This window comes from Littorina saxatilis, linkage group LG4, assembly GCF_037325665.1.
Source record: "Littorina saxatilis isolate snail1 linkage group LG4, US_GU_Lsax_2.0, whole genome shotgun sequence".
NCBI classification, from domain to species: domain Eukaryota; kingdom Metazoa; phylum Mollusca; class Gastropoda; order Littorinimorpha; family Littorinidae; genus Littorina; species Littorina saxatilis.
In genome coordinates this window covers 54,204,486-54,231,238 of record NC_090248.1, presented here as the reverse complement: position 1 = coordinate 54,231,238, position 26,753 = coordinate 54,204,486, and the positions used below count along the sequence as shown (strand labels likewise).

At 42.1% G+C, this 26,753-nt stretch overlaps 1 protein-coding gene across 1 annotated transcript in view; it reads right to left on the bottom strand.

Annotated features, from left to right (window-relative positions):
• Positions 1–1,594: 1,594 nt before the first annotated feature.
• The window catches only part of LOC138965104 (plexin-A2-like), a gene marked incomplete at its 5' end in the record, with an annotated part of 57,084 nt that continues 31,925 nt past the window's right edge, over positions 1,595–26,753 (bottom strand). Inside the window, 15 exon segments of the mRNA XM_070337234.1 lie at positions 1,595–3,472; positions 7,923–8,059; positions 10,574–10,736; positions 11,194–11,303; positions 12,149–12,333; positions 13,973–14,053; positions 14,884–15,003; positions 16,259–16,547; positions 17,150–17,308; positions 18,232–18,501; positions 19,563–19,656; positions 21,752–21,919; positions 22,457–22,593; positions 24,772–24,877; positions 26,326–26,477. Coding sequence (XP_070193335.1) covers positions 3,292–3,472; positions 7,923–8,059; positions 10,574–10,736; positions 11,194–11,303; positions 12,149–12,333; positions 13,973–14,053; positions 14,884–15,003; positions 16,259–16,547; positions 17,150–17,308; positions 18,232–18,501; positions 19,563–19,656; positions 21,752–21,919; positions 22,457–22,593; positions 24,772–24,877; positions 26,326–26,477 — 2,352 coding nt within the window.

The following is a 26,753-nucleotide window of genomic DNA, read 5'->3' as shown; positions in this document are numbered from 1 at the left end:
CTCACAGGCTAGATCAAGCTTCTATGAAACAAGTTATGAATTTCTTAAAAACAGGCACCTGTAACCAGTGTATCAAAACGTATCCATTTCCTATGCCTTAGAATCTAGGAGACTAGACTGCAGTTTCTTCCTCCGCTGTTAGATATTTTATAATCTACACATCAAAAATAAGTTGAATCATGAAAGATAAACTTCAACCACATGTTGTATAATGCAATCTACTTTGGCAGCAACTTTGGACTTGGAAAATCTTTGTAAAAAAAAGCCACTGGTTTTTAAAATGCACTCCCGGGCTGTGGCAAAGACTAGCTAAATGTCCACAAATACATACATTGTATCTCTGTTTTGTGACAAATGGTGTACATGTAGTTCTAATGATAATACTGAATCAGCTGGCATAAGAGATCTGGCAGTTTAAAACGTCTCATTAGAAATTTAAAAAAAGTGAAAAGGACACAATATGACTCTTCCCAAAAATGTAGGGTAAAAATGCAACATGAAATGTTACTACCATGTACTGACATTTTTTTTATCCAAAGCAAGCAAGCCTTTCAAACACTTCTCCCAATATATTCCAGTTAAAAATAAACCAAAGTGTTCCTTCTGAATCGCTCATTATTTCTCAAGTTCACTGCATGCTCAATTTCCATACAACACACCAAGCAAATGAATAAAGCTGCAGCATACAATTCAAAAACAAACAGATTAATAATATTCTCAGCAGAATACCATAAGGCCAACCAAAAAAATAGTCTGTTTACGGTAACCCGACCGACCCTATTTTTTTCGCGCGACCCTAGACTTTTTTTTGGCATTTGGGGAAGAAGAAAAAAAAATCTTTTTTTTTTGTGTGCAAAATAACGTAAAAATATGGTTTTTTGGAGAAAAAAAAATAAAAAAAAAAAATCCCGACCTACCGACCCTATTTTTTTGGCCTATGTTACCGTAAACAGACCTATTTTTTTTTGGCCTAAATGAATATATACCTTTCATTACAATCGTAAGATTCTGCTCCAGACCTTGCAAATTAACACAACTGAATAAGATCCTGTTTGTCTTTTCTTTGAATCTTTCATTGGAGTCATCATATCTCTGCACCCAGTATCATTTTCTTGCAAAGACTGAAAAATCTATTAAGCAGGACATTCAAACTGCACTCATCTTAAAGATTATGAACGCATCAAGGCTTCCAAAATCATTTCATTTCCATAACATAGGCTTCCTTTCATGTTATAAAATAAGATTCCCTCCACTTCATTTGAATATGAGGAAATTGCTTTTATTTCAAATTCATTATGCATGATGTGGGTTTTCTTTTTATTTGATTTTCACAATATGTGACCCTCCACCACGAAATTAGTCGCATGTCACCTCGCGCAGTTCTGCGCTAGGCTTAATATAAGTCCGGGGAGTGTCTGGTAACAGTGTGAAGGTCACCTTAGCCACAGGCTTATAACTCAAACAGTTTTTGCTCTTTTATAAAACGGTTTTCACCACTGGATAGAGCATCAAAAACTCTTTAGGAAAATGTAAAAATATGAAAATCATGCAAAGGTGACATGCGACTCATTCCGTGGTGGAGGGTCACATATAGGCTTACCTCCCCGTTTATTTGGATTCTGCAGGCTTCCTTTCATTTCATTTGTATTTTACGATTTATAGACTTTCTTTGACTCTATCTGTACGATATAGGCTTCCTTTTATTTCATTTGTATCCTTTCATTTAATGCGCATGATATAGGCTTCCCCTTATTTCATTTGCATGATTTAGGCTTCTTTTCGTTTCATTCTCAACTAAATCTCACAGGGTGACTAGGTATTGATGCAGTCTGGTGCACCGCACACACCAAATCAGTGTCACTTTAACAAAAATCTCAAAATGGATTAGGTGGATGCAATCTACACTGATGAGACTGTTAATGAGAAGAATTGCACATGAAGTCACAGCACGAAGGATGATTTGAGAGTGTAAATTGTGTAGTCTCCATTTCCACAAAGGGTGCTTTGAGACTGTAAATTGCGTAGTCTCCGTTTCCACGAATGGTGATTTGAGAGTGTAAATTGTGTAGTCTCCGTTTCCAAGAAGGGTGATTTGAGACTGTAAATTGTGTAGTCTCCGTTTCCACGAAGGGTGATTTGAGACTGTAAATTGTGTAGTCTCCGTTTCCAAGAAGGGTGATTTGAGACTGTAAATTGTGTAGTCTCCGTTTCCACGAAGGGTGATTTGAGACTGTAAATTGTGTAGTCTCTGTTTCCAAGAAGGGTGATTTGAGACTGTAAATTGTGTAGTCTCCGTTTCAAGTGCTGCACAGGATCAGAGACTGTAATTGTCCGTCTCAATTTGGAGCACTGGGCAGGTTTGGCAGGATTTGAAGCACACTGTGTGTAGTTCTCTTTCACATTTCATATCAGTCTTCAACACACAATACACTCCCGGTTCCGATACACACATCAACATTCCAGGTTGAGATACACAGGCGTCCTCGACACATTCCCAAATTAACCCCATAGAAGTGACATCAAGTACTGAAAGAAGAGCAACCGTTTGAGATTCACGCAGTTGGGCCACAGGGCTTAATCAGGTAATTACCGCGTCCTCTCCTTTGGTGCAGTTTGCACATATTCAGTGCAACGAATAATGTAGATTTCAGACACGCAGCTTATATATGAAGAGTCGACTTTCAAGGCATTAATCTCATGGAGAAGTCTTTCTGTGCCAGTACTTCCATCTTTCAGTTCTTCTTCTTCTTCTTGTCGATCACTTTCAGTTCAATCAGACACTAAACTCAAAACTCAGACTACACAAAAATCATAATAGCAATGGTCTGTATTTCACCAAGGACCAGAAAATGACAGCTTTATCCAGTTCAGACCAGAACTGTTACTTTGCCGTTGTGAAGTTGTCCAAAGAAACACACCATGTGCATGTCACCATTGCTGACACTGTCAGACATCTTACCGCACGCACACACACACACACACACACACACACACACACACATACACACACACACACAGAAACACTATTTCAGTGGCAGTGTCTTGACAAACTATCGTTACCAGCACACAAAACACTGCTCATTGCACCATGATTCGTTATTTGAAAGCTTCTTACAATGGGACTGTTCATGACACCATTATTCATCAACTGGAAACTTTTCAAACAGAGACCTTCCATTACACGTCACATGAAAAATCTCTTGAAAAATGACTGTTTGTTACACCAACATTCCTCAGTTGAAAGCTTCATGTAATGGGACTGTCAAATAGCTTGGAGTCTTTTACTCTGTCTCAACCGATGACTTCCAAGTATTCTGCAGAGCCGCCGACTTCTACAGGATTGTTGAGAAGAGCTGTAGAATCACTGGCGCCATTGTCGGTGACGGTGAAACTTTTGAGTTGGTCGTTGAGCTGAGCAAAGTCTGGACGCTGGGCTGGCGCCTCGTTCCAGCAGCTCATCATTATGTTGTATCTGCAGAGAAGAAATTAAAGAGATATGACATCAATTAAAAATTAAAATAATAAAAACTGGACCCTCTCTTTCGAAGTGAAATCTTTGACGTCAAAAGCGAAACAAAGTTTGAACAGATATCATAGCGTGTGTAATGGTGTCACTTAACAATCTCACACTTCCTTTGCATTTCTCCTGAGGAAGTGACAAAGAACGTTAAGATTTAAGTCGTCTCAGTGACCTTAACATATGAGCAGTAGAAAAATTAATCGTAAGGTCACCGCCAGGCTGTGCCTATATCGGCATCGTTTATCATTAACTGCTGTGAAAACAATCAGTTATGGACCATTTGCAGGATTCAACACAGCTGCATGAGACAGTTGCTTTCCTCAGAAAATTGCGGATCCAAGGAGAGTTCTCCAGCCTGGTTCAAACAACAGCGGTAATGTTCTTGTTCATGCCCTGGGGATTTTGAAGAATGAGCGCTTCTGGGGTAATAACGCGAGACAACTCCTGTGATCTTGCCGCGAGGTTCCGCCTGTTACCATTGTCTTTTTACCGTATAAAATGCACGACTTACACACGAACTGTTACCAAAGCGACATGCTATTTGGGACCAATGCGTGTTTTTTTCCTTTCTCGTGTGATCTTGCCGCGAGGTTCCGCCTGTTACCAGCCGAAAAAGAAAGAAGGGGCATAACCTCACCAGAACCCCCATTAGACTGACATATTTTCCGGCGAATTACACAACATAGAAATCTTCATGAGGAAAAACATGAACACACATGCATTATAAGACGGTTTTTCAATTTTGAGGCAAAAACGTGTCTTTGAACTTCAAAAAAATTCAGAGCTTCACACAGTGCTCCGATTGTACTGAAATTCGGGTTAATGTCTTCTTCAAAATGTCCTTCGCCAACTGGTCAAGAGTTTTGCGTTATTTGTGTGTTTACCTTATACCTTTTAAGGTCAAATAGTAAGCGAGGGTGTAAAAAAATGGGTGTCTTTTGGTTAGAAGGCAAAATTTCAAATGTCTGTAGATCGTCAGAAAAAAATCGTACATGAATGAAAAAATATTCAAAAAAGTGGTTTTTAGAACACTAACCGATCTGTGAGCAGCTTTTTTAATGTCCTTTTATACTTTATTTATGAAACGAAAATAAAAGAGCAAAACATGCTGTCTTCACTTTTTATGTCCGTCGTGTCACGTTTACTGAACGCGACTGAAAAACAATGACGGGTCCCTTTTTTCGTAATTTTAAATGTAACCAAGATCGCGTCCCTTTTGTCGCCTCCTTTCAGGAAAAACCTATCGCCGCGTGGCCTTTACGTCTTATTTTATTGGTGTCCTGAAGTTGTCAAAGTGAGTATTAAAAATATTTTATGTCCATCGTGTCACGGGGTGTGTGATAGTGATTAAAACTTGAAATGTGCTCAAATCACATTCAATACATGGGACTTTGGGACACTTAACTATCTAGATTTGAAATTGCAATCAAATTTGGAACAGGGAGCATTCATAATTTTTGTTGTTGAAATTTGTCCATCGTGTCACGGTCCATCGTGTCACGATCACAGTCGTGACACGATGGACACAATTGTGACACAACGGACATATTCGTGTGTCTTGTTCGATGTAATTCAGTTATTTATGTATGGGCGATGAAATGGGCTAGCTATACACCTGACAATGTAAGCATGTAGATCTAGTGATACATACACTCTTCAAAAAAAGTTAAGGATCGGTTGAAAAAACGGATTTAATTATAAACAATTGCCAAAAAATTAAACATCGACATAATAATTAAAATATTAATGTGTTTGAATTAACAAATGAACAATGAGTCTTGACCTAGAATTTTGTTTGGCAGGCAGAGTTATTTCCCTTTGTGTGACTTCTCAAAAGTTTCTGCATTTTGGTAGAAAAAGGGTGGTTTTTTATAGCCCCATGAAGTTTGCGGAACGCATGCCAGGGCAAAAGGTTGTGATGCACGTGCTACAACAGGGTCCTGGCTATTAACATCGCTCACCACCTTGTATTTAAAGGTTGACACGCTGACACAATTATGCACAGTAGCAACATGCCCCCACGAAGAAAACTGAGCAATTTGGATAGAGCAAGGGCAATAGGATGGCTACAAGACACTGTTGCTGCCAGGCAAGTGGCCCCAAGGCTTGCAGTGGCTCCCTCTGTCATCATTAGACTAAAACAGAGATTCCACGCAGCTGGAAGAGTGCAGGAGCGACAACGTTCTCGTCGGCCCAGAGTCACCACACAAAGAGAGGATCGCTTCATTCAGAGGCAGGCCATGCAACAAAGATTGGCTACGGCAAACAACATTAGGCAACGCCTACAAGCTACCACGGCAACACTGTTGTTAGTGGTCAGACGATCCGAAACCGCTTACACAACTTTGGCTTGCGTGCAAGGCGTCCAGTCCGAGGAACAACCCTGACTGCTAATCACCGAGCAGCTCGCCGAGCCTGGTGCACTCAACATGTGAGGTGGCAACGTCAGCAGTGGGCTCAGGTGTTGTTTACAGATGAGTCCCGCTTTTGCTTGGAACCTGCTGATGATCGCATCCAAGTGTGAAGGCGTTGCGGAGAGCGCTTCGCAGAAGGCGCTGTTCTGGAACGACAGCGTTTTGGCGGAGGCTCTGTGATGGTCTGGGGAGGGATCAGCACACGTCAAAGGACACCTCTGTACCATGTAGTGGGCAACTTGACCGTTGTCCGCTACCAGAATGAGATCCTGCAACCCCTGGTCATTCCAGCCCTCCAAGCGATCGGCCCTCGTGCGATTCTTCAGGATGACAACGCACCTCCCCATCGCTCTGCAGCTGTAAACACCTTCATCCAGCAGGCCAGGGTCAACAGGATGATGTGGCCAGCCAACAGCTCGGACCTGAACCCCATAGAGCACATGTGGGACGAGCTTTGTTGTCGGGTACAGCAACATCACCCTCCTCCCAATCTGGGTCAACTGCTGCAATGGCTCCAGCAGGAGTGGAATGGAGTTCCCAGAGCATACATATGCAACCTGATCCACTCCATGCGCCAACGATGTGTTGAATGCCTGGCACACAACGGAGGGCACACGCGTTATTGACACTGATTCACATTGTTGTGAATTCCATTTTCGAGGGTTGTCACGTTTGACACACTCTAGCTAAATTGTCGCTGCCGCGTTCGATCTTTGCTTTGTTTGTCATTACGCCTTGGTTGTTCAATTATATAATTTAAAAAAAAAAGAAAAAATTCGGTCTTGTCTGTTATGTGTGGCGTGCTTGTAAAAAAGTTATCCTTAACTTTTTTTGAAGAGTGTAGAAGGAATTCGACCGGAAGATTATCTTGGGCGTTGGGTGTTTGTCGCTTACGACAAGATGGCATATCCCGGTCTAGTGGTAGACGTTGACAATGGAGAATACCTGGTGGACTGCTTGCACCAACTTGGAAAGGACAATTGTTTCTTTTCACCAAGAATGAAGGACACACTATGGTACCCCCATGAAGATATTCTGGCTGTCATCTCTGAGCCAGTTAAAAAAGATGGCTTCTCTGATCATTACACTGTAGATCTATTTGTATGGAATCATGTGCAAGAGAAGCTTTTCCGGAGACACACCCCGTTGCAGTCTAATGTGTTCACTCAACCTAGAGCTCGCTATCATAACAGACATTAAGTTCAAAGACGGTTACCTTTACACTTTTTCAGTCGTTCCTCTTGACTCGTTCAGTTTTATAAAAATGCCATGTGGAAAGGCATTCCAATTCTGCTTTTTGTTTGCTTAGTTTAATACCCAATTTTAAAAAAATGTAATTTTCAAACTTGCTTCCTTTTGTATGTGCAAATGTCTATCGTGTCACGAGCGTGTCCATCGTGTCACGAGCGTGTCCATCGTGTCACACTGCACACTAAGGCTTAATTTGCAAACCAAAGATGTTGTTTCATAATCAAGGGTTTTGGGTGCTTGTTGCCATCGTTTAGAGTTACTAGTAAAAAAAGGTTTCACATAAATGTGTGCATTTGTTTCAGTTTTATGTGTGTTGACGTGTGCTGTGATTTATTACTTTTTCTTTCTACTCTATTATTTTCTGTAATCAATGCACTTTCTTTAAAACAAAACCCACATATTTTGATTTATTCCATTGAAGGCTGATCTGTGTGTTGTGTAACTGAAAAGAAATGGACTGAGTGATTAAATTTATCATAAAAAAAATAAAAAACTTGTCCGTGACACGACGGACATTTTCACATGTGTACATTTTTTCACATTTTTATATTTCTTCACATAGTTTTGTAAAAGTGGCAAGAAGCGACCTATGGAATACCCAATGTGTATAGTTCAACATAAAATTATTGCTGATTCCTTTGGTGAAGATTATTCCCCCCCGATTTTTTTTTTCATTTTTGCCCCAAAATTGAAAACCCCTCATATGTGAAAGGGAACAAAAATAAACCAAAACTTACACAGGCTCAGGGCTTTGTCTTGGCTTCTTCATACGTCGGCCTTCCTTCAGGTAAGGGAGAAGACTGCTGATCTCCACATCAGGGTAAGGAGTTATGCCCCTTGTCAGCAGTTCCCACAAGACCACTCCAAACGCCCACTGCACAGACAAAACGAATATTTAAATCAAAACAGAAATGACCCCTAATTGCTTTGCTTTTGAGATGCACATGTTCTCTTTACCAAACTAGAAGATGACGAGAGTGAGTACAACAAATTCCAATGTTATTCAGACTGAACAGCCATGCCCTGAATAAATAACTCTCATCAAGACCAAAATCACAGACACCACAACTCTCTGTAGGACAATCCTCACAAAAAAATACGACTTTACATGTTACAAAGTGTGCTTCTAGTAGTTCTAGCATTGACATTGGTATTGCTTTGGTGTAAACGACTTGTGCGTATCGCAGGTAACAAAATCAAAGAAATGGTCACTCAGATTTTGAACCTGAAAACAAACTGACATTTGAAATACTCAACATTCAGCCAATCTTTGCCAAACTCTCACAACTTTTTTTGCTTCGTCCATTTTGGAAGGGATAACAATTCAAGGATGAGTCACAGTACTAGTCTAGCAGTGGAACCCCCCTTTTAAGACCCCCTAATTTAAGACTTCCTCCTATTTAAGAACCTCCTTTCTCAGATGGACTGGGTGGCCGAGTGGTAACGCACTTGCGCTCGGAAGCGAGAGGTTGCGAGTTCGACCCTGGGTCAGGGCGTTAGCAATTTTCTCCCCCCTTTCCTAACCTAGGTGGTGGGTTCAAGTGCTAGTCTTTCGGATGAGACGAAAAACTGAGGTCCCTTCGTGTACACTACATCCCACGATTGACAAAAGGGTCTTTCCTGGCAAAATTGTATAGGCATAGATAAAAATGTCCACCAAAATACCCGTGTGACTTGGAATAATAGGCCGTGAAAAGTAGGATATGCGCCGAAATGGCTGCGATCTGCTGGCCGATGTGAATGCGTGATGTATTGTGTAAAACAAAATTCCATCTCACACGGCATAAATAAATCCCTGCGCCTTGAATATGTGCACAATATAAATTGCATAAAATAAAAATAAAAAAAAATAAATCCCTGCGCTTAGACCTGTACCAACGGAATACGCGCGATATAAGCCTCATATTGATTGATTGATTGAGATGTTCTATTCATAGCCTTTGTAGATCTCCATTTTAAGATCAGATTTTTCAGACGTTTTAAGGTCGTAAAACAGGGGTTCCACTGACTACCACCAAATTTGTGTCAGTTTTGTAGTTTGTTTGTCCACTATAAAGGCCAACATTCTTGAGAATGATTTGTTTTGTCAATAGTTACACAATCAAAAAACAAGATTTGTAGATTATTGGAACATTTAATTATTGACAAAACAAAACGTTACATTTACAGTACGTCGACCCAGTGGTCGACCTAAAATTCTTGTTTTTTGATTGTGAGTTTTGGAACATTAGCAGTCTATCTGTTTTTTGGATTTTAATAATGAAACGTTCCATAAATTAAAGGCACAGTAAGCCTCCCGTAAACCATCACAGACACTGTCAGGCTTTTACACACAGTACAAACACCCTTTCATTTAAACACTCACCGCTTGAGAACATCCCAGGTGCCCTCCGTAAAGAGCGAGCAATTTTCAAAGAATCTATTTTTGCGTGGTTTATCTTACCCCTGAGCCATTGTGAACCCGTGTGATCCAGTTTCCCTTTTTCACAATGTAGTGGTCAGTTAGTAATTTGAATGCGACTCGATGTGAGCTTATCTGCAATAGCACGTTATTATGTACCTCTGACTATGCACAAAACAAATGGCTGTGGTTCACAAGAACTCTAGCGATGGCTTTTGACTGTTCCGAGGAACTGGCAATAGGCATAAACCGTCATCTGCTACGAGAACCACAACCTTGCGTGACCCTGCTTCCGGGCGTTTCTTTTTTCAATCTTTCAAAACTTCGAATTGTACTGATCTTGTCTTGATGAAAAAAGAATTCTTTTATGATTTAAGAATGTGTGTGTAACAAGCTGTCAATTTATTATTTAGATTTTAAAAGTTAGGTCTAGCGCCAAAACGCACCACGGTCCGATTGTCTCTGAGACAATCAGCAAAATTAATTCTTTAAAAATTGCTCACTCTTTACGTAGGGCACCTAGGATGTTCCCGTTTGGTGAGCGTTCAAATGGAAGGGTGTTTGTAAAAGCCTGACAGTATCTGTGATGGTTTACGGTAGGCTTACTGTGCCTTTAAGTTTGTATAGATGTGATGTTGGTGTTATAATGGCTGGATTGAATGTTTTTTAACCACAATGTCAAGACAAATTCCCAACCTTGGGCAATTAAAGGTTCAGTATTCTGTATTCTAAACCTTTGCCGTTTTGTGACTGTAACGATAAGCTGATGGTCTATGGGAGACAACTCCTTATCTTTGTTAATTACCATGTTTAATTGCTGCCCTTTTCGGAGCTCTTGTCGAATAGAGGATAATAAATACACTTGTACTTCCGCCCAGCATGGAACCGGTGTGGTCTCAATATTATTGTTGTACGAATCCATAGCTTGTTCTTCGCCCACATCCGCATCCAGACATTACGCACATGCAAAGGAACAGACTGACTAACCACATCAGACTTGGAGCTGAAGTCAAAGTTCTCAATGGTTTCTGGCGCCATCCACTTGACCAGGTCCTTGGCGGGACTGTCGTCTCCCTGGTAGTACGACTGAGGGAACAGCGATGACGTCATTCCGTAGTCCGTCAACCTCAGCTGTCCGTCCTCCATCAATCTGAGGGAGGGAAAGAAACATTTACATCACACGTTTTACAACAATGACTTTTTAAAGTTAAAGTGATACAAATGTGGGTATAATATTTCTGAAAACTGGACAATTTGCATCTCTATAACTTCTTTTCTTAGAGCTTAGCCTGTGGAACATAACATCTATCAGGATGTGTAAACCATTTCTGCAAAAGTTCAAATCATTCTGATGTATAGTTTTGACATTAGCTTGACATCTGTGAACTTACATGTTTTGATTCAACACTTTGCTTATTTTTCATTTAATAATTTTTAGTAAGTCAATCTAAAAGCAAAATGTTTGGGTACCATATGCTATTATTGAAGCAAATGCACACCAAAAACGGTGTATTTACATGGTGCATAATGTAGCTCCAAGCCTTAAACGTTACATGAGATCCCACTGGAATAAACCTTGACATGCACTTCTTCCTTGCAATACTCACATGCAGTTTCGTGCAGCCAGGTTTCTGTGAACGACCTTGACCTCCTGTAGGTAGGCCATACCGTCAGCAATCTGCTGGCCGAAGCCTAGCAACTCCACCACGGTCAGCTTCTGTTGCCATGGAAACAAACTTGTGTTAGCAATGAATTAGGAAAAGAAATCAGTGTAGTTGTATTATCTAATAAGAGTTTTATTTCTTAAGAAACCGTAACGAATTTCCTCTGTGCAGGATTCCTTCAATTTCAAGATAAGTAAAAGTTAGTTAACATGAACAGAAAACAGAATCTTAAAAGGGAGGGAGTCTTAAAATTGGGGGGGGGGGGGGGGGGTCTTAAAAGGGGGGTTCCACTGTATCTTCTTCTAAGACTGACCTTGGACGGCTCAGTGGAGGTTAACATGAACAGAAAGTCTGAGAAAACAAGGTCTTCAAATAACAATGAGGATATTTATATTGCGCAAATCCTAAAACAATTCTAAGTGCGTCACGAAGGGGCGGGGACGTAGCTCAGTCGGTAGCGCGCTGGATTTGTATCCAGTTGGCCGCTGTCAGCGTGAGTTCGTCCCCACGTTCGGCGAGAGATTTATTTCTCAGAGTCAACTTTGTGTGCAGACTCTCCTCGGTGTCCGAACACCCCCGTGTGTACACGCAAGCACAAGACCAAGTGCGCACGAAAAAGATCCTGTAATCCATGTCAGAGTTCGGTGGGTTATAGAAACACGAAAATACCCAGCATGCTTCCTCCGAAAACGGCGTATGGCTGCCTAAATGGCGGGGTAAAAAACGGTCATACACGTAAAATTCCACTCGTGCAAAAAACACGAGTGTACGTGGGAGTTTCAGCCCACGAACGAAGAAGAAGAAGTGCGTCACGAACACAAAGGGAGGGGGTATTAAATTGGGGGGGGGGGGGGTGTCCTTAAAGGGGGGATCCACTGTATCAACTTCTAAGACTGACCTTGGACGGCTCAGCGACGTAGCTCTTGAGGTCCTCAGTGGCCATGAAGGGTGTGACGACGATGGGGTCATCGCTGGCGGTTAAACAGACTCCGGCCACGGGCAGCAGATGGGGGTGCTGCAAGCTCTTCAGGATGACCACCTCCTGCAGGAACTTGTGCAGCGCCTCAGTCTCTGTGCTCTTCGCTGTTGGGTTCAAGACATAGAGATTACACAACGTCATCGAGTGAGGGACCGAAAAATATTGAAACTCGAGGATGATTTTTTTGTGGTGTCGAGGTTGATACCACACAAAACAAGAAGGGCAAAGCCCATACGACTCACATGCTTGACCTAATAACTAAACCTAGCAATGACATAATACACTAAGAACTGCTTTACACATTTTTCCTACCAAAATACATGTGACCTTGACCCAAGGTCAAGGTCATCCAAGGTCATGCAACACAAAGCTGTTAATTCAAGACATAGGAAGTACAATGGTGCTTATTGGCTCTTTCTACCATGAGATATGGTCACTTTTAGTGGTTCACTACCTTATTTTGGTCACATTTCATAAGGGTCAAAGTGACCTTGACCTTGATCATATGTGACCAAATGTGTCTCATGATGAAAGCATAACATGTGCCCCACATAAATTTTAAGTTTGAAACAGTTATCTTCCATAGTTCAGGGTCAAGGTCACTTCAAAATATGTATACAATCCAACTTTGAAGAGCTCCTGTGACCTTGACCTTGAAGCAAGGTAAACCAAACTGGTATCAAAAGATGGGGCTTACTTTGCCCTATATATCATATATAGGTGAGGTATTCAATCTCAAAAACTTCAGAGAAAATGGGAAAAATGTGAAAAATAGCTGTTTTTTAGACAACATTTATGGCCCCTGCGACCTTGACCTTGAAGCAAGGTCAAGATGCTCTGTATGTTTTTTGGGGCCTTGTCATCATACACCATCTTGCCAAATTTGGTACTGATAGACTGAATAGTGTCCAAGAAATATCCAACGTTAAAGTTTTCCGGACGGACGGACGGACGACTCGGGTGAGTACATAGACTCACTTTTGCTTCGCATGTGAGTCAAAAATCATCCGAGAGTTTCAATATTTTTTGGTCCCTCACAAGATGACGTTTGTGTAATTTGTGTATACAATGATAAATTGATTGTATACAATGATCAATCTCTATACCTTCCTGTCACTGGAAGCAGCAACACTTGAAAGCATAAGTTCCCTTGACAAACGTCATTTATGATTGGCGTCATCTATGAATGACGTCACTGTCTAGACAAGACAAGTGCCGGTATCGGCAAACCTTGTCGCGGCAAAGGGCTATGACCCGTGCCTTGATACCATTGAGATCATAGGAGATGCACAGCAGTGCCGATACCAGGTTTCTTTAGCTTCACTTTAAAATGATATCAGAACGATAGTTATTCACTTGAAAGTGAACACAGGAGAGTTGTATACAAAAGATTGGAATGCAGGTGAGATTTGAACATTGTGAACAAGGAGTCATGAAAGTGTGTGTACGTGTGTGTATATATATATGTGTGTGTGTGTGTGTGTGTGTGTGTGTGTGTGTGTGTGTGTGTGTGTGTGTGTGTGTGTGCGTGTGTGTGCGTGCGTGCGTGTGTGTGTGTTTGTGTGTTTTTCTGTGTGTGTGTTTTTCTGTATGTGTATCTGGACGTGTGTGCATGTGTGTCTTGTGTATACATAATGTTATAAGCATGTATGTTGTTTTGCTTGGGTGTATGGATCTGTACTTAACACGCCAAACATCTCCAACGAGCACAACACCAGCAGTTTAATAAACACTGACTCTCACCTTGCAATGTTTTAGCAGCCACCTGTGCTGTTTTATCCTCTCCTCTCTGTAGCTGTGCTTTGTACACGGCTCCAAAATAACCTGCAGTACACAATTACAGTAGCAGTCATTACAACTGTCACAGGTGTGGTCAAATGATCAAGTGCCATATAACGAGATGGTTTTCAAAAGTACAAAACAAACGTGTCTGCATGGGGAGGCATGCTGGGTATTTTCGTGTTTCTATAACCCACCGAACTCTGACATGGATTACAGGATCTTTTTCGTGCGCACTTGGTCTTGTGCTTGCGTGTACACATGAAGGGGGTTAAGTCACTAGCAGGTCTGCACATAAGTTGACCTGGGAGATCGGAAAAATCTCCACTCTTAACCCACCAGGCGGCAGTGACCGGGATTGGAACTCACGACCTCCCGATTAGCAGGCTGACGTCTTACCACCGCGCCAATGTGCCCATCTGAAGCTATAGTCTCATTTCTTCAGCTTCATACAGTTGTTGAGACTAATATCACTGATCAAAATTGTATGATCAAAGACATGTCTGTTACTGTGTTAGACAACTTTACAGTGAGTGTAGTGTAATCCAGTGCACAACAATTACCTTTGGAGGCAAAGCCAGTCAAACAGGGTTACAAATTTGAGAGCTAAATTAATAGCCTTATAAAAACTGCCATGGGTACGCTAAAGGTTCTAAGAGCATACAAGGTGACAACAGCAGCCAGACTCCATCACAAACAGCTACACCACATCTCACTGGTGTGCTGTCTTCCAACGTACCAAAATAACACCAAGCTATGATAAATAGCTCACGCTTTGGCAGGGAGACAATTCCATCAATGCAGAGCAACTGCCTGTGACAAAGGGGGACTACTGTGTCACCCTGTCACATGAGGGTGAACTTCGTGCCACTGACCTTTGCCAATGAGCTCCCCTATGTCCAATTTGCTGCGGGGTATCAACATGGCGGAAATGTTTTGACGTAAAGCGGGGTCCTCAAACTGTCCTAACAGCTCCGTGATGTAGGGTCCACAGTCTGAGGAAAGAAGAAAAGATGTACATAATAATGATAATAATAATATTATGAGAATTTATATCGCGCACATATCTCACCACAAGGCGACTCAAGGCTCACAGTACGAAATATGAAAGAGCCCTGAAATGCAGCCGCTCGGCGCAGAAGGGACAGCACTCTATATTTCGGGGGAAGCATGCTGGGTATTTTTGTGTTTCTATAACCCACCGAACTTTGACATGGATTACAGGATCTTTTCCGTGCGAACTTGGTCTTGTGCTTGCATGTACACACGAAGGAGGTTAAGTCACTAGCAGGTCTGCACATAAGTTGACCTGGGAGATCGGAAAAATCTCCACTTTTAACCCACCAGGCGGCAGCGACCGGGATTCGAACACACGACCTTCCGATTAGGAGGCCTAATTACCACCACGCCACCGCGCCCGTACATAATTGCTGTTACATTATTCACAATGAATCATCATTCTAATGGTCTCCCTCCTGTTCTCTGACTCTTGCGCTTTTCCTGAGCAAGAAGAGTTTGAACAATCAGGAAATAAAACTCCCATGGACTGAAGTTATCCCATGTAGACCATTCCTACTAAATGCCAGACAAAGAATTCCTCTCTATCTTTCAATATCAAGTGCACATGAGCTGACTGGCAACAGACACTGACCCCCCCCCCCCCCCCCCAGCCCATCCCTTCCTCAATTGTAAACTAAAGCACTGTCCAAATTGTCTAATGTGTCCAAATAATTCTCTTGTACTCCGTCGACCTCTTTTTGTAGTTCCTGTAAACCGTAGGTTATATAGATGAAAAAAATCTAGCTGAAGGAACAGTGCCATTTTGTTTACTATCAACTTTTCTCCACATTAAAAAACATTAAAAAGGAACAGGATTTAGGGCAGTTTCTTGTTGTCTTATACAAGTACCATTTTTGTCTGAAGTACATGCCTTTGTTCTCACTTTTTACATTAACCCTACCCCTGCCTGTGGGACATAAGCTGATGTCCTGGGTAACTTGCTTGAACCGTGCAATAAAACGTTCAATTAAACAACAGAAAAATAAGAAAAACACAACAAGCAATATGTGTGTGTGTGTGTGTGTGTGTGTGTGTGTGTGTGCGTGCGTGCATGCGTGCGTGCGTGCGTGCGTGCGTGCGTGCGTGCGTGGTGTATTCATTTATACACTGTAAGTTGTCAATTCAGGTAAACACAGGTAATGCTTCGTATGCAAATATTTCCCGGCAGCAAACAGGTTAACATCTACCCACCTTTTTCATCGATAACATGTCCGTTGACATCAGCGATAGCCACGTGGTTCAGCCCTAACTCCTCGTCTTCCTTCTTGCCCTGGTAGTCTTGTAGCACGTCAGGGATGTAGTCTGTCGCAGGCTTGTGCTTGCGGTGACGTCTCAGGACACACACGGTCAGAAGAATGATGATGGCCAGAATGGGAATGACCACGCCCAGAATGACCCCCAGGGCCATGGGCTTGGCGGCGCTCGACACCTCGTAGTATCGCAGGTGGCCCACCAATTTGGCTATGCTGCCGATTCGCACCTGATAAGAATGAAAGTCGCATATTCATTTCAATGCTTGTTATTCTCTCAGATTCAGATTCAGATTCAAAACTTTATTACTAAGGGATGTAGTCTCAGGTGCCAGGAGACAGGTTCCGGATAACTCTCACGTGCTCCATTACACATGTTGTATGCATTTAGAGCGCTTACTTCCCCCTGTTCAGAGGACAAACATGGTCATGGTGAGTGTTTCACTCCTTTTCTCTTTGGCTCAATGTAGCTGAAAATGGGGACCTGACCCTATTCAGGGGGAAGGCAAAGGCGGCGAGGGAGAGCAGTGGGCACCGCCCTCATAAAAGCTGGCCCGAGAGTTGTTGAGATCTCTAACATCTCGTTCCCCTACCACCAAAAATGGTTATAATAATAATAATGAGGATATGGCGCAAATCCTAATACAGTTCTAAGCGCCTCTTATGAGACGATGTTTATCTTTACCTTCTTACCTATGTAGCTTGTACTGATTTAGCAGGCTGTTAAACGTTGGACAGACAGTATTTATTATAAACAAGGGGACCAGTTTTGTTTTCCTTTTACACTGGTATCCCTTTCAAAAGATTTAAGCACAGGTAACCTTGTCCTTACCAGAACGGGTGCTTTTCCCGTGGAGTCCGTTCCATCAGGTGCCGATGCCGGTGGCTCACAGGTGATGGCCGTGTCAGTGGCTTCCACGCGTTCACATTGCTCGTTGCCCACACGCACGGACACTGAGGACATGAGGTTGTTGATGATACGGAAACTTCCCTGCAAATGACAGAATAAAACATTGTCATACATGTTCTCATTGTTGATAGTGGTACAGTGGAACCCCACAAATAAAACCCCTCCCCCCCCCCCCCCCAATGTAAGACTTGCTTCCTTTTAAGATTTTGTTTTTTCTTATTTTCTGTTCATAACCCCTTTAAATTGACCCCCATTTTAAGACTCCCCACTTTTTAAGACCTGATTTTCTCAGATTTTGGGAGATCTCAAAAGGAGGGTTCCACTGTATCTGAGTCAGTTCATTGGATTTTCATTTTTCTTCTGAAGTTTTTCGAATCGTGATTAATGAGCACAGCCTCATGAACAGATACTTAAATAAAGGCGAGCGCAAAATACTGATCCTGTAATACATTTCTTTGTGTGGTTGTCAGCATGCTCGCGACAGTGATGTAAATCATTGTGTACAGCAACTGACACTGAAAATCAAGAGTTTTTCATTCTGCTTGCATGGATAGAAGAGGTTATAATTCTCAGCTTTAAGAAAAAAAGCTCGTCAAAAGACCCTCTAAACTTTGTGGCAAAGAGGAGTAATATCTCAAAATCTCTTTTCTTGAAGGTATTCTCCACCAAAACAGTCTGCGTAAGCAATTCAGAAAAAGTAAGAGAGTCAGCAACATTATGGCAGTGCACACTGTTTTCGTAACTGCAGCCAAGTTTGAGTCTTTCTTTGCAGGTTTGCTATAAAAGCAACCTTGATGTGTGTGTGCCTTACTTAACCAAAGCATGGCAGTCACAGCAATCACCTGTGCCTTTCATCGTTTGAATCATATTATGAATTGCATTATGATATGTAGAATTCTGAGAGAGTGATCTAAAGAACATTGTAAGTGGAAGGATGAATGTTATTTATTAAACGCCCCAAAAACGCTTGGCAATCTAAAATACAAGTTTGAAAAAAAACTCACATAGATGACAAGTCTGTCCTCATCCTCGTTAAACTGTTTAGTCTGGTCGTCACCAGGGAAGTTGTTGATGTGAGGATTGGGGTAGTACAGGAGCGGGCCAAAGTCAGACTCATGCGAGATGTTCTTCAAGGTCATGACCCCGTCCAGCGTGAACCCATAATGCACCTCCAGCGGGCTGGTCTCGGTGATGTTCATGCCGGTGGACCTGGCTTTGGACTCCAGGCTTGGTACTGTGCACTTCATGGAGTACGCGTAGTCAACCTCACACGGCTGTCAACAGAAAAATGTTAACATGTATGCAGAACATTTTTGGGAAAATTGTAAAAGCTGAGGTTCATTTCTCTAAAATCTTAAAGCATACAGTATCACGTAGAACCTCCAAATCTGATGTAGTTTTATACTCAAATTTGTTTTATGAGCCGAAAAACCTTAAATTGAATAATAGTCAAACCAGACCTTTAACTCATTGTCTCCCAGCTACGGATATATCCGTACCCACTCATTTGGCTCTATCTGACCAGGTACGGATATATTCGCTCAGACTGTTAGCTTCAGTCGCTTCCTGTAACGTCCGTCCAACGCCTGCATTCCAGCGTGTTGATACACAGTTACTACACAGTTACTACAATTCTGAGTGACCTGCTGCAGCACAGCTGATCTCGGCTAAAAAAACAACTGGGTCAACATTGGTGGGGTAGAAAGTGTTAATAGACAATTTTCTAAAATTAGGGATACTGCACAACATACACATCAGAGTCATTTATTCACTGCAATTCACTGCTGCTTTTAACTGGCCAACAACGTGTTATTGTTTGGGTCAGTAAAGCGGGCTGTAACTCTTCCACAATGCTTGAAAATCCTGAGTTAATCTGAAAACGTCTATTTCAATAGCTGTCTTGACAGTGCTTCAGACTGCATTTTCAACACAATTGCACTGAAAATTAATTCAGGGTAATAAATTGGGTATGAATGTAATGTTTCTTCCTTCGTCTCTCATACCAACAAAGACAAATTAACAGCTAGTGGTGGCGGTTGCCTTTTACTCTCGCGCCATTGGAACAGAAGAGGAAGTACGAACAGCGTTAGTTACCTTTACTTGGTAAGACAGTGCACAGACCATTGCGCAAAATGTAACAATGAACAACAACAAAAATGCTATGTTTTATATTCAGATTAAAAATGAGACTGCAAATAATTCCTGATACTGACGGCTTTGACTGTATTTTCCATACATGTACTGAACATTAATTCTGAACAACAACGCAAATGCTATCTACTTATGTTTTATATTCAGACTAAAAATGAAACCACAAATAATTATGGATACTGACCGCTGTGAAGAACTTTCCGCCATATGTGACAAAGAATTGTGGTCTCTGGATGAGATCAAGTCCGGTGCCTGTGACACTGATGATAGTGCCACCACTGGAAGGAAATTAAAGTATGATTTAAACATCTTTCGAATTACTTATCATTCTCATCTAAACATAATTCCCTACTAGTTATGATGTTTTACAAATTGCCAAATTGTGAAATAACGTATGTAAAAGGGGGACTGCAGTAGTTCTCCTTTTACAGTGGAACCCCCGGATTAAGACCCCCTCCCTTTTAAGACCTTGTTTTCTCAGACTTTCTGTTCATAACCTCTGTAAAATTACCCCCATTTTAAGACTCCCTCCTTTTCAAGACCTGATTTTCTCAGACTTTCTGTTCATAACCTCTGTAAAATTACCCGCATTTTAAGACCCCCTCTTTTGTAATGTGACAGGGGAGGCTACCGCTCCTTTCACGGTGGACTCTGCACCCGAGTTGTTGGCCTTTCAGTCAACACCGGTGGATTGTGAAGTTCTGTTTGTGATGTGGTCTGGTGGTTTCCGTTTGTCTGTATGTTCATGGAAACCTTCGGGTTTGCATAACAGTTTTTATAGGGCTAAGAAATTAGCCCTAACATTTTCAATCCTGTTTGATTGCACTTCGCCTCCCGAGGTGATCGTAGTGTTACGGCACTCGGTTACAGTAAGACCTGATTTTCTCAGATTTTTGGAGGTCTTAAAAAGGTGGTTCCACGTACTGTACACACGTTCGCAAGCAGACATTCAGTACCAATGTTAGTGTACTTTTTAAAATGTCTCTACATAATCTCATACTTTACAGTGCACTGCAGAATACGTTTTAGTTTAATTCTTACTTAAAAGCAGTATATCCTCCCTCTGAAATTTTTTTGTTTAAATGCACAAGCACAACAAACAGAAAATTGGTAGCCCTATATAGAAAGCATCAATAAAAAGAATGAGAAAACAAAACAGGCCAATGCAGGCAGATTTCTTTTCCGTGTGGACCCATTCTTCTTCTCCTTCTGTGGTCCTGGACTGAAACTCCCATGTTCTTTCTTTCTTTATTTGGTGTTTAACGTCGTTTTCAACCACGAAGGTTATATCGCGACGAGGGGAAGGGGGGAGATGGGATAGGGGAAAGGGGGGGGGGGGGGGGGGAGATGGGATAGAGCCACTTGTTAAGTGTTTCTTGTTCACAAAAGCACTAATTAAAAAATTGCTCCAGGGGCTTGCAACGTAATACAATATATGACCTTACTGGGAGAATGCAAGTTTCCAGTACAAAGGACTAAACATTTCTTACATACTGCTTGACTAAAATCTTTACAAACATTGACTATATTCTATACAAGAACCACTTAACAAGGGTAAAAGGAGAAACAGAATCCGTTAGTCGCCTCATACGACATGCGGGGTGCAGAGAAATAAGGATGTGGAAAAGAAGACTTTTGGTAAGTGAAATAAAGGTGATGGATCCAGTCAGGTAGAAATAAGACAACAAGAAAAGAATTGGAAAACTGCAGGGAATAGTAGGGAGAGTTTTCTTGGAAGGAAATATAGGTGAAAGGACTGGTAAGGCAGAAATAAGACAAAAGAAGAGAAGAAACAGAACCGTTAGTCGCCTCTTACGACATGCTGGGTAGCATCGGGTAAATTCTTTCTAGTCCCAACCAATATGGGACTCCCCCTAACCCGCGGGGGGTAACTCCCATGTACACTGGTGTTTTATCGCATGGGTGGGTTTTAACGTGAATGACTGTTCCTACTACGCCATTTAGTCAGCTACACACCACTTTTGGGGGAATGTGTGGACCCATGTCATCTATGAAAGAGGGGCGGGGATGTAGCTCAGTCGGTGGCGCGCTGGATTTGTATCCAGTTGGCCGCTGTCAGCGTGAGTTCGTCCCCACGTTCGGCGACCGTGTGTACACTCAAGCACAAGACCAAGTGCGCATGAAAAAGATCCTGTAATCCATGTCCGAGTTCGGTGGGTTATAGAAACACGAAAATACCCAGCATGCTTCCTCCGAAAGCGGCGTATGGCTGCCTAAATGGCGGGGTAAAAAGCGGTCATACACGTAAAAGCCGTGGGAGTTTCAGCCCATGAACGAAAAAAAAAAATTAAAAAAATCTATGAAAGAGGAAATCATCAAAACATCTTATAAAAACGAGCAGAAGAGTCAAACCTGATAATGCTTTTCTTGGGCTCGATCCTAGTGATGGTGGGGTCATCAACGTAGGTAAAGGACTTGGGACTCATCTTGGTGTGTCCACCAAAGCTGACCTCTACCTCCGCCTCGTCGTCCGGGCCCGACTGCTTGGGGATGACACACTCTATGATCGTGTGGTTCCGCCTGAATGACAGAGAGAGAGAGATGTAAGATAATTAACTTTTATCAGGTGGATAGGTACTTGTGGAAACAGACACAGATACTTGCTTCCACAAACACACCGAAACTCTCACTCTTTCTCCCTCTCTCTCCCTTCAACTTTTGAAAAAGATTAGATACATGTAAAAACAAACAGAAACTCTCTCTCCCTCCCTTTATCATTTGAAAAAGATTAATCTTACGATTCATTTGTATTGTATATAGATCAGCAAAAGGTAGATTTTGTAGATAAAAAATAGGAGAAACCCTGACAATGATGCTAAAATGCTGTGAAAGTAAACTTGACTCATGTCTCAGAAACTGATCTTGGTTTGCAAAAACACAAATACATGTACTATGCATCTCAGAAGCCTGGTGTGGTGCACTATACAACTCTAAAAGCAACACATTTCAATTTGCAATCAATGCTGAAGCTAAAAAAAAAAAAATTAGACAACAACAAAAAGCTGACTAAAACAACATTATCCAACAACAAGTAAATAAGCAGATAGGCCTACTCACTTAAAAACCTCACAGTTGCCCCCATCCACAGTCACAGACACATCGCTGCCAGCGTCCATGTGTGTGCCCTTGATCATCACAGTTGTACCGCCTGACCTGGGGCCCTTCTTGGGCATGATGTCGGTGACCTCAGGGTCCTGGAACAAACCACAATCTTAATTATTTCAAAAGTTAAATAATTTTCACAGATTTGTCCATGTGCTGCGGGTGCACATTTGTTTTTATATTTGTCAGCAGTTTTGTTTCCTTTTTAGTCTACTCTATGGACCATTTCGAAACTGGGTTGGGAGAGGGGAGGAAGAGATAGCAGACTCTCTGTTTCAGCGTACCGCGTGACACCGCTAGACGCGTGAAGATTTTCTAAAGGGTCGCTAGGCTATTTTCAGATGTCTTGAAGTAATGAGCAGTCTTTGAGTACAAAGGGGCGGGGATGTAGCTCAGTCGGTAGCGCGCTGGATTTGTATCCAGTTGGCCGCTGTCAGCGTGAGTTCGTCCCCACGTTCGGCGAGAGATTTATTTCTCAGAGTCAACTTGTATGCAGACTCTCCTCGGTGCCCGAACACCCCAGTGTGTACAGTGAAACCTGTCAAATACGGTCACTGGACTTAGCGGACACTCGCAGAATACGGACAGTCAGTCTCGGCACGGACTGCTTTACACTGTAAAACACCTGTACGTTACGGCCACCTCGGCATTACGGACGCGGACACGTATTTTGGGTCCATAATAAGTCATATACCTGCCAAATACGGATATCCACAGCAAGCTGGGAAGTTCGATCGACGAAGAAGACGATAAATCGATCAGTTGATATTATTCGGTATCTGAGCAGCTCTCGCGAGACACGCTATTTGTTATGCTTTGAACATCGCGAGAACTTCGAACCTTGGCTTGTGCAGCTCGCACGAGATCGCTGTACAGTATGCTTTGCTATCCTCTGAAGTTTGCGAGAGATTACGAGAGCTTGGAATACCGAGTCTATTCTTGGTGAGTGTTTTAAGTCGACGCATTTGATTCAATCAATCAATGAGGCTTAGAGTTCCAAGGCAGCCAATCCAACGTGTGGAACGTGTTCGGCGGAACGGAAGTGAAAGTGTATGAGTGAATGTATCTTTTGTTCGAAAGAGTGATTCGTGTTTAACAAGATGGCAGCAAGAAATTCAAATTCAAGAAAAGGAAGAAATGCGCTGACTTTAGAACAAAGGATAAATGTTGTCAAACAACTGGAAAGTGGGAAATCATGCCGAACGATTGCACAAGAGCTTGGGTGTGGGAGAACGCAGATTTCGAAAATCAGCGTCGATCGGGAAAAAATAATGAAGTTGTGGGAATCGGGAGACGGACGTGCTGACCAGAAATGGGTTTCGAAGAAGACAACCGAATACGAAGAGCTAAATGACGCCATGTTCGAGTGGTTTTCAACCAAACGTGCGAATCACATTGCCATCAATGGTCCACTCAGACAACGCTGGACAAATTCTTTCAAAGGCTGATGAGTGCAGAATGAAGTGAATGTGAATGTGTTGTATGAATGAGATCCAGTAACTTTTTAACAATTTAAATTTATACAGTTGATATGATAAAAAGCTTTTAAACTTGTTTTACAACAGTCAATATTAAATGTTTCTCTATTTAATCTAAACAGCTTCTGTTTTTCTTATAAATGTACATGTACATGTGCAGTACTCTCTCTCTCTCTGTCAACTTGACTTTGTCGCGTTTACTTGAACCTGTAAAATAAGGACACCTGCAGAATAAGGACACTTTTCTCTGGTCCCAAGGGTGTCCTTATTTGACAGGTTATACTGTACAGGCAAGCAGTCAATACCAAGTGCGCACGGAAAAGATCCTGTAATCCATGTCAGAGTTCGGTGGGTTATAGAAATACGAAAATACCCAGCATGCTTCCTCCGAAAACGTCGTATGGCTGCCTAAATGGCGGGGTAAAAAACGGTCATACACGTAAAATTCCACTCGTGTAAAAAACACGAGTGTACATGGGAGTTTCAGCCCACGAACGCAGAAGAAGAAGAAGAAGAGTACAAAGGAAAGTCTGTGTCAAAATGTAAGAACGTTCATGCAAATGCTCCCCTCTCTGTAAGGCTAAAATGCACACGTCAACAAGTTACCCCTATCGCACCTGGTCATTGTTGTGACGCGCACTTAACGCAGCACAAAATATAGGACTACAAAATTTAGAGCAATCTTCCTGTCACCCACCCCCAACCCCCAGCCCAAATCAAAAATCCGCATCCCCAAAGGAAATAAGAAAAGAGGAGATGTATTTCAAGACGTGAAACGTTGTATTTACTTACCACAAAGCTGAAGGCCGAGTCGGACTCGGCGGTGTACTGCTTGTTCACCTGTACCACTATGGCACCGCTCTTCACTGCATCGGTCATCTCTGTCTCACACACAAACCTGCAAACAACAATGTTTAGAAAAGAAACTGTAGGTTTCAAAAATCATCGTTCGTTGCTTCTGAAGTTAAAAAACAAACAAAAAAACTACATCAATATATTAAGACCTTTGTCCTCCAAAACTGAATGAGACTATCTGGCCACAGACCTTGCCACAACAACACGCACAACACAATGATCAGGAAGAAACTGTAGGTTTCAAAAATCAATGATTATTATGCTTCTTCCTCGTTTGCTTCTGACATCAAAATATATCAATCGAGCAACTTTTCTAATCCACCTTCGGTATCTCATGCTGCACTTTTGGAGGGCTGTTTTGGCTGAACTGGGATAACATGTACATGTAGTTGAGGTTTTCTTGATCTGAGACTTGGGGTTTACAATTACAAAGTCGGGGGTGGGAGAGGGAAGGGGGATGCTATCCTTTTGATGGGTGTATGATCTCAGATATCAGCAAAAATTGTGCCCGGCAATAACCGAATTAGCCCCGTGTGAAGTTCACTGTCCTGCTGAGTAAATCTCAAAGGGTCTCTCTTCCTTTAGTATGTGACGTCTCTTCCACAGGGTTAATTCTGGACCATGCCGTTTACCCTGTATTTATCCCAGGCTTACAGTGGTCAAATCTGACCTTGCAGATCTATGTATTCAACCTTCTTCTTTGTTCATGGGCTTAGACTCCCACGTTCACTCGTGTTTTTAGCACGAGTGGATTTTTACGTGTATGACTGTTTTTACCCCGCCATTCAGGCAGCATATGCCGATTTCGGAGGAGGCATGCTCGGTATTTTCGTGTTACTATAACCCACCGAATTCTGACATGGATTACAGGATCTTTTTCGTGCGCACTTGGTCTTGTGCTTGCGTGTACACACGAAGGGGGTTAAGTCACTAGCAGGCCTGCACATAAGTTGACCTGGGAGATCGCAAAAATCTCCACTCTTAACCCACCAGGCGACAGCGACCGGGATTCGAACTCACGACCTCCCGCTTAGGAGGCCGACGTCTTACCACCACGCCACTGTGCCCGTCACAGGTTTCTGCAAAGTTTAATACCATGCACAGACCTGGGAACCCCTATTTTGCACTTGGAGTAAATCTCAAACAAACTTTGCGTATTTTCAGAAAAATGAGCGTACTCCATGCAGCATTTGAACATCCATGATTCAAACTTGCTCCGTCGCACCGTTAATTAAGATAACCAATATATTTATTTACAAAAGCTTCTTTCAATGTTTACTGACAAAAACTGTGCTCACGTGTCAAAATATTGGATCAGCTTCGGCATGCGGTTGTGAAAAAAAGTAGTCTAGGAATTGTTCTCGTCGTATTTTTATCCACTGAGCGTACTGATCGTATTCTAGACAATCATACATACAAAATACAGCGAAATCGTATGAGTTCCCAGGTCTGCATGCAGTATGCCCCATCCACCATCCACACTGTACATACCCTGAAGACGGTTCGTAGTGCTCTGGTTTGACCTCACAGTTGATTCCTGCCACAGTGATACCGCCGAAGATGTCGGTGTAGGTTTTGCCAAGATTCAAACCAGTCACTGACATGCTTGTCTTTCCCTTGATAGGGCCGGTGGCAGGGCTAAACTGTAAACGAAAAAATATAACTGTTGATTTGTATCTGTGGATGAACAAAAAGAAGGTAAAACAGTAAAAGTGTGTATCTGTGGAACGTTCTTCTTCTTTGTCTGTTTTTCTCAGATGACTTACACACAAAGAATAAATCGTTGCAATAAAAAACTAACATTTATTTTACAAGTCTTGAAGTGCTAATTTTAACACAACCATTGAACATCTTGATAGATGTTCAGAAACACACGGTATAATTCTGATGATGACTTAAAGCCACTTTTTCTAAAATGA